Raw genomic sequence first — 14,319 nt, 5'->3', positions numbered from 1 at the left:
GATCCACGGCGCGGCCCTGGACAATGTGGACCATTTCCCATACCTCGGGAGCCTATTATCAACAAGAGCAGATATTGATGACGAGATTCAACACCGCCTCCAGTGCGCCAGCGCAGCCTTCGGCCACCTGAGGAAGAGTGTTTGAAGACCAGGCCCTCAAATCTGCTACCAAGCTCATGGTCTACAGGGCTGTAGTGATACTGGCCCTCCTGTATGGCTCAGAGACATGGACCATGTCAAGTCGCTGGAGAAATACCACCAACTGCAATATCCTACAAATCCCCTGGGAGGACAGACGCATCAACATTAGTGTCCTCGACGAGGCCAACATCCCCAGCATTGAAACACTGACCACACTTGATCAGCTCCGCTGGGCAGGCCACATTGTCCGCATGCCAGACACGAGACTCCCAAAGCAAGCGCTCTACTCGGAACTCCTTCACGGCAAACGAGCCAAAGGTGGGCAGAGGAAACATTACAAGGACACTCTCAAAGCCTCCCTGATAAAATGCAACATCACCACTGACACCTGGGAGTCCCTGGCCAAAGACCGCCCTAAGTGGAGGAAGTGCATCTGGGAGGGCGCTGAACACCTCGAGTCTCATCGCCGAGAGCATGCAGAAACCAAGTGTAGGCAGCGGAAGGAGCGTGCGGCAAACCAGTCCTACCCACCCTTTCCATCAAACTACCTGTGATAGGGACTGTGGTTCTCGTATTAGACTGTACAGCCACCTAAGGACTCATTTTAAGAGTGGAAGCAAGTCTTTCTCGATTCAGAGGGACTGTCTATGATGATGATGATGATAAAGAACAGGAACCGGGCGGAAGGGATCAAATACCAGCAGCACAAATTAAAAATCAGGAAGTTAGGAACAAGACAGAAGTCACCCAAAGGATAATCCAGTTTTGGAATAAATGATCAGGGAAAGACAATGAAGCGAACGGTATATACGGGGTCGAGAGATAATTAGCTGAAGTTCTGCACTTCTCCCGATAGCTCGGTGATCTTATGTACTCAATAGATCGAGCCATGCCTGGGTGATTGGTGGCAAAGATGCTACAATTAACGAGGGGTAGAGAAAAAACAGTTCAGATTCCAGCTCCTGATCACTGCACAGTAAACTCCCACTGAAAGTGTGCAGTGCATGAGGGCAGGAAACTCCCACTGAAAGTGTGCAGTGCACGAGGGCAGGAAACTCCCACTGAAAGTGTGCAGTGCACAAGGACAGGATCGGGCTCAACCGCGATTCCTCATGTGGCCAAATAACCTGTTAAAATTCAAGATCAAGTCTCCCATAAGAGGGCAGCCGGTGCCTCAACTCCCAATCCTAGCAAAGAATCAACTCCATGGCTTCGCCTCTCCCAATCTCTGCCAAATCCTCCAGCCCTGCAATCCGCCGGGACCTCTGGTCTCTTGCTCAGCCCCTATTTGGATCGCTTGACTATTGGTGGCCGTGCCTTCAGCTGCCTGGGTACTAACTCGGGAATCCCCTCCATAAACCTCTGCGCCTCCTCACCTCCTTTAAGATGTCCCTTAATACCTAATTCTTTGACCAAATCTTGTGTCACCTGTCCTAATATCTCTATGTGGCTTAGTGTCAAAGTTTGTCTGATACAACAACTTGTATTTATATAGCTTCAACGTAGTGAAACGTCCCAAGGTGCTTCACAGGAATGTTATGAGATATAAATTTGACACCGTGCCGCATAAGTAGAAATATGGGCAGGTGACCAAAAGCTGGGTCAATGAGGTATGTTTTAAGGAGTGTCTTGAAGGAGCAAAGATTGGTAGAGAGGCGGAGAGGTTTAGGGACGGAGTTCCAGAGACCAAGACAGCTGAAGGCACGGCCACCGATGGCGGAGCAATTATAGTCAGGGATGCTCAAGAGGGCAGAATTAGAGGAGCGCAGACATCTTGGAGGGGTTGTGGAGCTGGAGGAGATTAGAGATAGGGAGGGGCGAAGCCATGGAGGGATTTGGAAATAAGGATGAAAATTTTGAAATCGAGGCATTGCTTAACTGGAAGCCAATGTAGGTCAGCGAGCGCAGGGGTGATGGGTGAGCGGGACTTGGTGCGAGTTAGGACATGGGAAGCCGAGTTTTGGATCACCTCTAGTTTACGAAGGGTGGAATGTGGGAGGCCAGCCAGGAGTGCGTTGGAATAGTCAAGTCTGGAGGTAACAAAGGCATGGATGAGGGCTTGACACTCCCATGAAGCACTTTGGGACGTTTTACAACATTAAAGGTGCTATATAAATGCAAGTTGTTACACAGGAGAGAGGGAGTGATAAAACTGGGGAGGGAAACAGTATTTCTCGAGCGAGAGAGCGCGCGAGCGAGAGGGATGGATTAGAGGGATCTAGTGGGTAGGTGTGGTTGAGAGCACCCAGAAAGGTTACTTCGGCCTAATAGACTTTCTGTCCCGACTCAACAGTTCGAGCTGATGCAGATCGGTGGGAGATGGCAATTGCAGGGTCATTTACAAACTCTAATAGCCAGCAGGTGTTGGCATGGCACAGAATCGCAGTACCACACCCCTCCCCCGCTGATGCCCACAATTGCAGAGAAACAGGCGACTCCCCTGCGGTGAAAATAAGGCTCTGCTGGTCACAGGCAGACAGTCACAACTCATTAACAGCCTAATGGAGACTCAAATCAGTGGCATTACACTGAACAGATACAACACAGCCCACCCTCTATACCAGCGGCAGCGCACTACAGCTAAGTATAGGTCTCACCGGAAGTGCTAGCCTTTAAAAAAACGATTCTCCTCATCCTTTGGAGGGCCTCCTGCAATTTTCTCCTCCCCTCCCCTAGTGTTAGCTGTGGCTCAGTGGGTAGCACTCTCGCATGAGTCGCAAGATTGTGGGTTCAACTCTCAATCCAGGCTGATGCTTCAGTGCCATACTGAGGGAGCGCCGCAGTGTCGGAGGGGCAGTGCTGAGGGAGCGCCGCAGTGTCGGAGGGGCAGTACTGAGGGAGCGCCGCAGTGTCGGAGGGGCAGTGCTGAGGGAGCGCCGCACTGTCGGAGGGGCAGTGCTGAGGGAGCGCCGCACTGTCGGAGGGGCAGTGCTGAGGGAGCGCCGCACTGTCGGAGGGGCAGTGCTGAGGGAGTGCCGCACTGTCGGAGGTGCCGTCTTTCGGATGAGGCGTTAAACCGAGGCCCTATCTGCTCTCTCAGGTGAACGTAAAAGTTCCCATGGCATTATTTCAAAGAGGAGCAGGGGCGTTTTACCCGGTGTCCTGGCCAATATTTATCCCTCAATCAACATCACAAAAACAGATTATCTGGTCATTATCATATTTCTGTGTGCAAATTGGCTGCTGTGTTTCCTACATTACAACAGTGACTGTACTTAAAAACTACTTAATTGTCTGTAAAGCACTTTGGGACGTCCTGAGGTCATGAAAGGCGCTATATAAATGCAAGTTTTTTTTTCTTTCCCACCTGAAGGTATGAGCTCTCGCTCGGGCACAGTTGCATTGAGGCCTCGCCCAAGTGGCTATTCGTCACTATGAACCTCGATAATGTGTGTCAGCTGGATATTCGATGCTAGTGTGCATCACAGCCGAGCCCTGACACTGTCCCCATTCAGTAATCGTACACGTGCGCCTTTCACCAGGAGACACTGGACCAGGATCTTAAATGCTCAGCTTATGAGAGCAAGCTGTGCGCAAAATGGTCGTCGTGTTTTCGTACGTGGCGGGGATTGCAATTCATTGCACCCGAAGCACTTTGAGATATACTTTGCCTGAAAGGGCAGTGGAAGCAGATTCAATAGGCAAGAGAGAATTGGATCAACACTTGAAATGGAAAGATTTTCAGGGCTGTGCAGAAAGGGTGGGGTGAGTGGGACTAATTGTAGCAGTGGAGACTGAGGGGGAACTTAACTGAGGTCTATTCAATTGAGGGGCCTAGGTAGAGTGCATAGGAAGGACCTATTTCCATTATCAGAGGGGTCAATAACCAGGGGGATTAAAACAGCTGGTAGCAGGATTAGAGGGGAGATGAGGAAACATTCCTTCACCCAGAGGGTGGTGGGGGTCTGGAACTCACTGCCTGAAAGGGTGGTAGAGGCAGAAACCCTCATCACATTTAAAAAGTACTTGGATATGCACTTAGAGAGCCGTAACCTTACAGGGCTACGGACCTAGTGCTGGAAAGTGAGATTAGGCTGGATAGCTCTTTTTCAACCGACAAGGACACGACAGGCCGAATGGCCTCCTGTGTTGTAATTTTTGTATGATAATTGGATAGCTCACTCAAAGAGTCGGCACAGCACGATCGGCTGAATAGCCTCCAATATTCTATAATTATGTGATATTTAGAGAGATATGATTAGGCACGATAATCTCTCCTTTTGTTCTCCACTCCCTATCACAAGGGTACTGAGGGTATGCAACGCATCTCAACTGCTGCTCGGCTGTGGTGCGTTAACAGCGTGGGCTCGGGGATCAAACCTGGGACCGCCCTGGTCTGCCTGGCTCCGTACCGCTCTAGGTTTCGACTATGGCCATCAAGCCAGTGTGGGGCAGCTCAGGGTCCGCAGTCTGACCCTCTGTGCGGTCAGGCTATTAAGGCGGGTAGATGGAGTCGAGATACAGATCAGCCATGATCTGACTGAATGGCGGAACGAGCTCGAGGGGCTGAATGGCCCCCTCCTGTTCCTGTGTTCCTTCCTTAGTGCAGGAACGGCCTTCAGTGAGCATTTCACGAGAGGGTTGAGAGGGGGAAAAAAAAGCAGAAAAGGGAGTGTGTTTACCCCCAGGGGCCAAGTCCACAACTGGCACAGAAGCTGCTGCTCCAGATGTATCCCATCGAAACCAGGCGAGCGTGAAACCAGAGACTGTCTTCTCAATCCCCCAATGCCACCAGCCCCGCCCCCCCCCCCCTCTGACACACACACAAAAATATGGTGCAGCAGAAATGGAAGTAATCTTTAACCACTTAAGTGGGAATGTCATGCACTCTGCAAGGCGCTGGGATCAGCAGAAATCCCTCCTGCCTCCTCCTTTCATCCCCAATCCCATCCAGCCGTTCAGCTGCAGTAATGGGAGCTGTCAGCACGCAACTTTCCCCTGCAATGTAATTAAAGCTGGTCTTTTGTCACCCGATTCAACCCGACATGATTATTGCAAAGCTGGTGGGGGGCAGGGAGGGAAGACAAGGGGATGGCGGAGGGGGGGTAGAAATCCTTAACAATGCTAATTACAGCAGCCCCCAGCTGGGAGCTCCGCTTTCCAGAGGAAACGCTGGTCAGATGCTCGCAGACACCAGCTGCTTGCAATATCACACACTCAGTGACTTGAGTCTGCAGCACTGCCCCGCTCAGGTCACGCCGCTGACCTGTGTACAGTCTTCGCCACCAAACTCCAAGCGTTTCAGCTCCCCGTGACCAACGTGCCTTTAGTTTTTTTGGGGGGGGGGTGTGGGGCCCCTTTAAAAGAGCTTGTGCGGCCCATTCAAAATACCGCGCGTGCTTGTCTTTTCCCCATTTAAAAGCAGGCGAGCAGGCTGCGCAGGAGCCCCAGAGCACTGCGTGACCGTGCATCCGAGAAGCAACACTGCCCGCGACCTGGCGATTGAGGCACAACGGTGTGGAGGTCGTAGTGCAGCGACACCAACGTTTCGAAAAGAGCGAAATGACTTGCATTTACATAGCGCCTTTCACAACCTCTGGACGCCCCCTAAAGCACTTTACAGCCAACGATGTACATTTTGCAGTGTGGTCACTCTTGGAACGGCAGCTAATTTGTGCACAGCAAGCTCCCACAAACAACAATGTGACAATGACCAGATCATCTGTTTTCAGTGATGTTGGTTGAGGGATAAATATCGGCCCCAGGGCACCGGGAAGAACTCCCCTGCTCTTCTTAGAAACTAGGCGGCATAATCTTAGAATGAGGGGCCGCCCATTTAAAACAGAGATGAGGAGAAATTTCTTCTCATAGGGTTGTGAATCTGTGGAATTCGCTGCCTCAGAGAGCTGTGGAAGCTGGGACATTGAATAAAGTTAAGACAGAGATAGTGAGTTTCTTAACCGATAAGGGAGAAAAGGGTTCTGGGGAGTGGGCAGGGAAGTGGACCCAAGTCCATGATCGGATCAGCCATGAGCGTACTAAATGGTGGAGCAGGCTCGAGGGACCGTAAAGCCTACTCTTGCTCCTATTTCTTATGTTCTTAAATAGCATCGTTGGATCTTTTACATCCACCTGAGGGGGCAGATGGGGCCTCGGTTTAACGTCTCATCCAAAAGACGGCACCTCCGACAGCGCAGCATTCCCTCAGGACTGCACTGGGAATGGGATCACACGCTCAAGTCCCTGGGGTGGGGCTCGAACCCACAACCTTCTGACTCCGAGGCGACCTGCTGAACCGCGGCTGAAACCTTTAGATTGTCGGATGAAGATAACACACTGAAGTAGGAAGCTGCAGGATCCTAAAGAAGGATGGATTAGAGCGAACGATTTTAGCACAGTTGAATTGAGACATTTAGTTTTCCTCGGCACTGGGAAAACCACAACATAGACAAGGATGGCCTGAGGCGCTGCAGCTGGATCACAACAGAGGCAGCGCAAAACAGTGCTCCAAACCTTGCTATTTAATTCACTGTTCGTGACTTCAACGGAACCACCTCAACCCAGTTACATAGAGAAAAATTCATGCCCGGGAGTGATCACAAGTCAGTAATCTCATTAGGGAGACCAAAGTATCAGTGTCCATATGTTGGAATGCAGAATTGGAAATGGAAAGATTTTGAACAGTTGTGTGAATTCGGAAATTAGATTACTTGCTGTCTTTAAATTATTCTCACCTATTTATCATAGAGGTGAACGTTTTTTAAAAAAAAATGTAAAGTAGGCACCCCCTCAATTCCCTTGCTGGGGGATGTTTGACTCGATGCCTGGTCTGTGCTCGGTTAGCAGTAGTAGTGGAACTACAGTTAGCCTCAGCGCCTTGCAGCCCGAACCGGGAGCGGAGGGAGTGAACAGCCACGGTCCGTGCTTCCGATCACTATCCAGTGCCGGCAGTGCTGAATGTTGCAGGAGACTGGGACCCGCTTGGCTGCGCTGGCATCCACAGTCGAATAGCCCGACAACAGTCAATGTACGCCTCACACTGGTGCTGTACCTAAAGTCTCCACACTTGAACCTGAAAGGCCGTTCTTTTATTTCACTGCTGCAACGCAATAGACATATGTAGGTGTGTGAGTAAAAATGTACACATAAAAGACACACACACACACTCCCCGCCATCTGACTGGCCATAACACAGTGGAAACATGCCGATTACCCATTCTTAATTTCCTGTTATTTTTGAACATGTCCGACCAACAGACACAGAATATATTTCAGCTCAGACAGGAGTGTTGGAGATATCAGCAAGAAACCATGAGATTCCTCAGAGTTTTACTTTAGTGGAGGTATTGACCCATTTACAACCAATACATCCTAAAATATTCACAGACAATCAATGCAGCAGGTGATCACCTAACGTGTTTGCGCGATGTTTCTCTGTGCTCTCTCTCCCGGCAACAGCAGTTCCTAGCTTCAATAATCCACTACTCACTGATTTACAACAACAACATTTACACAGCACCTTTACCGGAGTACAACGTCCCCAGGCACTTCACAGGAGCGATTAAGAAAATCTGACACCAAGCCACATAAGGAGATATTAGGACAGGTGACCAAAAGGTTGGTCAAAGAGGTAGGTTTTAAGGAGAGTCTTAAAGGAGGAGACACCCAAACACCCACCACCTTCTCCCCACCGCAGCCACCCCACCCCCCCCCCCCCACACACACGCACACCACCTACCCCCACACACCCACCCACACCCCTCCTCACACACACACGCACACCACCCCCCCCTCACACATCCCCCCCACACACACGCACACCACCCCCCCCTCACACACCCACCACCTACCCCCACCACACACACCCCCCATACTCTCACCCCCCCCCCCACACACACACACGCACACCACCTACCCCCACACACCCACCCACACATCCCCCCTCACCCCCCCCCCCACACACACCCCCCATACTCTCACCCCCCCCCACCCACACACAAACGCACACCACCTACCCCCACACACCCACCCACACATCCCCCCTCACCCCCCCCCCCACACACACCCCCCATACTCTCACCCTCCCCCACACACACACACACACCACCTACCCCCACACCCCCACTCACACACCCCCCATACTCTCACCCCCCCCCCCCACCCACACACAAACGCACACCACCTACCCCCACACACACGCACCCCCCTACTCTCACCGCCCCCCCCCACTGCAGGCAGCATGTTCTTGCTGTGTTACGCAATCAATAAAGCCAACCACACTTACCAGCCTCAGATTCGTCGGCTGCTATGCACTCCTCGATGGACTCCTTCAAGCCGAGGCTGGCGGCTGTTGGGAGGGGGCCGAGCAGAGAGGTTATGTTGGGGGGTTTGGGCGGAGGCTCCTTGGTTTTTTCGTTGTCCTTTGGCCGCTCTTCGCTCAGGTAATCATCGTACAAGTCCTTGTTGAGATGGTTTGCGACGGCTGTCAGTTCTTCATCCTCCCCCTCTTCCTCTCCTAAACCACTGGAGGTTACCGAGGCTCCATCATCCAGACCATCTAGGAAACAACATTAGCCCAGTAAAAACATGATCCAAGAATGCACAGTACACAAATAGCCAGCGACTCCGACACCATTACCACCCCTTGGATTAATCTCATTTACAAGTTCGGTTCACATTTCTATTCATACCAGCCCTTGATTAGATTCCAGCCTGTAACTCACCCAGAGTATGTGTTATTCTATATATAAACCCTCCGAACCCCTCGATTAGATTCCAGCCTGTAACTCACCCAGAGTATGTGTTATTCTATATATAAACCCCCGAACCCCTCGATTAGATCCCAGCCTGTAACTCACTCCCGGGTATCTGTTATTCTATATATAAACCCCCGAACCCCTCGATTAGATCCCAGCCTGTAACTCACTCCCGGGTATCTGTTATTCTATATATAAACCCTCCGAACCCCTCGATTAGATCCCAGCCTGTAACTCACTCCCGGGTATCTGTTATTCTATATATAAACTCTCCGAACCCCTCGATTAGATTCCAGCCTGTAACTCACTCCCGGGTATCTGTTATTCTATATATAAACCCCCGAACCCCTCGATTAGATCCCAGCCTGAACTCACTCCCGGGTATCTGTTATTCTATATATAAACCCTCCGAACCCCTCGATTAGATTCCAGCCTGTAACTCACTCCCGGGTATCTGTTATTCTATATATAAACCCCCAAACCCCTCGATTAGATCCCAGCCTGTAACTCACTCCCGGGTATCTGTTATTCTATATATAAACCCCCCGAACCCCTTGATTAGATTTCAGTAATCTACTTGAACCCAATCGTCCTACTGTACCCCTGCCTCAGCTCATCCGCTGCTGAAATCCTCATCCATGCCTTTGTACTCTCAACTTTGTACTTCCAACACACTCCTGGCCAGCCTCCCACATTCCAATTCCAACATAAAACGGGGAAGGTGGCTCAACCGTGGCTAACAAGGGAAATTAAGGATAGTGTTAAATCCAAGGAAGAGGCATATAAATTGGCCAGAAAAAGCAGCAAACCTGAGGACTGGGAGAATTTTGTAATACAGCAGAGGAGGACAAAGGGTTTAATTAGGAGGGGGAAATAGAGTATGAGAGGAAGCTTGCTGGCTGCAAAAGCTTCTATAGATATGTGAAGAGAAAAAGATTAGTGAAAACAAACATAGGTCCCTTGCAGTCAGATTCAGGTGAATTTATAATGAGGAACAAAGAAATGGCGGACCAGTTAAACAAATACTTTGGTTCTGTCTTCAGAAGGAAGACACAAATAATCTTCCGAAAATACTAGAGGACCGAGGGTCTAGTGAGAAGGAGCAATTGAAGGATATCCTTATAAAGCAGGAAATTGTGTTAGAGAAATTGATGGGATTGAAGGCAGATAAATCCCCGGGGCCTGATAGTCTGCATCCCAGAGTACTTAAGGAAGTGGCCATAGAAATAGTGGATGTATTGGTGATCATTTTCCAACAGTCTGTCGACTGTGGATCAGTTCCTATGGACTGGAGGGTAGCTAATGTAACCCCACTGTTTAAAAAAGGAGGGAGAGAGAAAACGGGTAATTATAGACTGGGTAGCCTGACATCAGTAGTGGGGAAAATGTTGGAATCAATTATTAAAGATGAAATAGCAGTGCATTTGGAAAGCAGTGACAGGATTGGTCCAAGTCAGCATGCATTTATGAAAGGGAAATCATGTTTGACAAATCTTCTGGAATTTTTGAAGATGTAACTAGTAGAGTGGACAAGGGAGAACCAGTGGATGTGGTGTATTTGGACTTGCAAAAGGCTTTTGACAAGGTCCCGCACAAGAGATTGGTGTGCAAAATCAAAGTACATGGTATTGGGGGTAATGTACTGACGTGGATAGAGAACTGGTTGGCAGACAGGAAGCAGAGAGTCGGGATAAACGGGTCCTTTTCAGAATGGCAGGCAGTGACTAGTGGAGTGCCGCAGGGCTCAGTGTTGGGACCCCAGCTCTTTACAATATACATTAATGATTTAGATGAAGGAATTGAGTGTAATATCTCCAAGTTTGCAGACAACACTAAACTGGGTGGCGGTGTGAGCTGTGAGGAGGACGCTAAAAGGCTGCAGGGTGACTTGGACAGGTTAGGTGAGTGGGCAAATGCGTGGCAGATGCAGTATAATGTGGATAAATGTGCGGTTATCCACTTTGGGGGCAAGAAAATGAAGGCAGAATTTTATCTGAATGGTGACAGATTAGGAAAAGGGGAGGTGCAACAAGACCTGGGTGTCATGGTTCATCAGTCATTGAAAGTTGGCATGCAGGTACAGCAGGCGGTGAAGAAGGCAAATGGTATATTGGCCTTCATAGCTAGGCGATTTGAGTATAGGAGCAGGGAGGTCTTACTGCAGTTGTACAGGGCCTTGGTGAAGCCTCACCTGGAATATTGTGATCAGTTCTGGTCTCCTAATCTGAGGAAGGACATTCTTGCTATTGAGGGAGTGCAGCGAAGGTTCACCAGACTGATTCCCGGGATGGCGGGATTGACATATGAGGAGAGACTGGATCAATTGGGCCTTTATACACTGGAGTTTAGAAGGATGAGAGGGGATCTCATAGAAACTTAAGATTCTGACGGGACTGGACAGGTTAGATGCGGGAAGAATATTCCCGATGATGGAGAAGTCCAGAACCAGGGGACACAGTTTTAGGATAAAGGGTAGGTCATTTAGGACTGAGATGAGGAGAAACTTCTTCACTCAGAGTTGATAACCTGTGGAATTCCCTACCGCAGAGAGTTGTTGATGCCAGTTCATTGGATATATTCAAGAGGGAGTTAGATATGGCCCTTGCAGCTAAAGGGATCAAGGGGTATGGAGAGAAAGCAGGAAAGGGGTACTGAGGGAATGATCAGCCATGATCTTATTGAATGGTGGTGCAGGCTCGAAGGGCCGAATGGCCTACTCCTGCACCTATTTTCTCTGTTTCTATGTAACATCCCCAGCGTCGATGCTCTGACCATACTCGATCAGATCTGTTGGGCAGGCCATATCGTCCGCATGCTCGAAACAAGATTCCCAAAGAAAGCGCTCTACTCGGAGCTCCGACATGGCCAGGTGGGAAGATAAATTTTCAAGGGCACCCTCAAAGCCTCCTTGATCAAGGGCAACATCCCCACCGATACCTGGGAGTCCCTGGCCAAAGACCGCGCTAAGTGGAGGAAGAGCATCTGGGAGGGCGCTGAGCACTGAGTCTCGTCGCCGAGAGCATGCAGAAAGCAAGTGAATGCCGCGGAAGGAGTGTGCGGCAAACCAGACTCACCACCCACCCTTTCCTCCAACCACTGTCAGTCCCACCTGTGACAGAGACTGTAATTCCCACATTGGACTGTTCAGTCACCTGAGAACTCACTTTTAGAGTGGAAGCAAGTCTTCCTCGATTTCGAGGGACTGCCTATGATGATGACCCTTACGTATACTTGAGGTCAATCACAACTCTGCTACCCATGTCCTAACTCGCACCAAGTCCCGCTCACCCATCACTCCTGTGCTCGCTGACCTACATGAGCTCCAGGTTAAGCAACGCCTCGATTTTAAAATTCGCATTTTCAATTCCTTCCATGGCCTCGCCCCTGCCCGTCTCTGACATTCTCCAGAACCACAACCGCATCCCTCCCAGCCCGAGATGTCTGCGCTCCTCAAATTCTGGCCTCTTGAGCATCCCTGATTATAATCGCTCCACCATTGGCGGCCGTGACTTCAGCTGCCTAGGCTCTGGGATACCCTCCCTAAACCTCTCCGCTCTCTACCTTCTACAAGACGCTCCTTAAAATCTACCTCTTGAACTAAGCTTTTAGTTATTTGCCCTAATTTCTCTATGTGGCTCGGTGTCAGATTTTGGTTTATAACGGTCCTGTGAAACACCTTTTGCTACATTAAAGACAGTTGGATATTTGGTTTATATGCAAACTGTACAAAATGAACTTTATTTGCCTGCAATCAGCTGCCAATTGATACTCAATAAACCGCAGAGATTACGTTATATTTGTTAATCCTTTGGTGTCATCGCACTTCAGTAATTGCTGAGCTTATCAAAATTAAAATGTATTAAAAATAAAATAAAATTACTCCCCTGATGTGTCAGCATATTTCATAAAAGATGGGTACAATTTCTATAATATGTTCTGCTTTGCTTGGGGAAGGGGAGTGAGCTGTGGATTATGCTCCCTTTAAGCTGCAGTGGCTTCACCGGCTTTTAAATAGGAAAAACCGCCCATGTGTGGTATTTAAAGGGGCCACGCAGCCTCTTAAAGGGGCTGTGCACTCAAAAAAAGAAAGATTGAAGGAAACACTGGCTATAGATACACGTTCTCTCTTCGTGGCTCACTGGCGAGCCACACATTGCAAAACTGACCCATACAGACCGAAAAGGTCCCAAGGTGAGCATCTGAGAGGGCGCTGAGCACCTCGAGTCTCGTCGTCGAAAGCATGCAGAAAGCAAGCGCAGGCAGCGGAAGGAGCATGTGGCAAACCAGTCCCAGCCACCCCTTCCCTCAACAACTATCTGTCCCACCTGTGACAGGGACTGTGGCTCTCGTATTGGACTGTTCAGCCACCTAAGGACTCATGTTAAGAATGGAAGCAAGTCTTCCTCGATTCCGAGGGACTGATGATGATGATAAGAGTTTGCCAATTCCAGCCAGGTTTACATGATTAAAGATGGGGTCGGATCCACTCCTGACGCTAAGGGCAGGACTGGGCTCAGTTATGTTGCCTGTACCATCAAACAGCCTGCTGGCACTCATCATCTCAGTTCCTGCTTAAAGAACAGTCAGTTGTAGGGGGGGGGGGGGGCAGGGGGCTGTTAATAAAATGATTGCAATAGATTTTACTGCAGAGCATTTTACAAAGCCGGCTCCGCTCACAGTCGGCGCGAGTTAGAAAACGTTCGACTGCAGCCGGTCACAGCGAGGATAGTGAACAGGAGCCGGACAAAGTGTCTGGTGCACTGGACTCAGCCTCTCCAAGGGAGAGTCCCACATCCCCTCCCCAAGCAGCTGCTCATTCAACTCTTCAGCTGTCAGCAACATGCGACCGTCAAAGAACTTTTAATTAAACTCCTCGTGTTACACAGGCGTATTCCTTTCACTGAGTAAAATTCTGAAACTGATGAGCTACCAAGCGGGGAACCTGAACAAAAAGGGATAAGTCATTCGTTTTAATCACAACAGTCAAAAAAAAAAATCGATAAAGGCATTTTGAATGCCGCCCAATTAATTTTTCTTACGTTTCGAATATTCCCGTCGCAAAATGATGGAGGAGTTTAATTAAACTGAGGTGCCCCTCACGCTGTCGCAGCGCAGCCTATTGCTGCCAACTCCCTCGGCTCTCTGTGGGTTTTCGTGGGACACACACTATGCAACCCCCACTCCCTCCTTTTGTTTCCAGTTCCTTTTCCCCTCCCGACTCTCCCGGGAGCACCGACAGGCTGGAGGCTGGCCTGATAGTTCCTCTGGTGCCTTTCCCCAAGTGCAGGAGGCTTGATAACGAGTGTGCCAACCCAACCCTGTCCTTGTCTGACTACACCATGCATACTAACCAGCAGGGGTCACGGGGCAGTTATCAGAAGCACCCGCGCTATCCCGTCACGGTAATTTTGCTTCTCCAAAGCACAAGGGTGCCCTGGGTGAGATCAGTTAATTCAGCACTGGCTAGAGATGGAACTTGATC

The 14,319-nt window shown here is 49.8% G+C and overlaps 1 protein-coding gene across 5 annotated transcripts in view; it reads right to left on the bottom strand.

The window, feature by feature from the left end:
* The window catches only part of brf1b (BRF1 general transcription factor IIIB subunit b), a 409,723-nt gene that overhangs the window by 176,025 nt on the left and 219,379 nt on the right, over positions 1-14,319 (bottom strand). For all 5 annotated transcript variants that reach the window (XM_070879697.1, XM_070879698.1, XM_070879700.1 and 2 more), the window contains one exon: positions 8,366-8,638. In XM_070879697.1, the coding sequence (XP_070735798.1) occupies positions 8,366-8,638 (273 nt within the window). The remainder of the gene's footprint in view (positions 1-8,365; positions 8,639-14,319) is intronic.

This window comes from Pristiophorus japonicus, chromosome 4 (genome assembly GCF_044704955.1).
Source record: "Pristiophorus japonicus isolate sPriJap1 chromosome 4, sPriJap1.hap1, whole genome shotgun sequence".
Lineage (NCBI taxonomy): Eukaryota > Metazoa > Chordata > Chondrichthyes > Pristiophoridae > Pristiophorus > Pristiophorus japonicus.
Note: the sequence above shows the minus strand (reverse complement) of the source record. Positions and strands in the feature narration are given on the sequence as shown.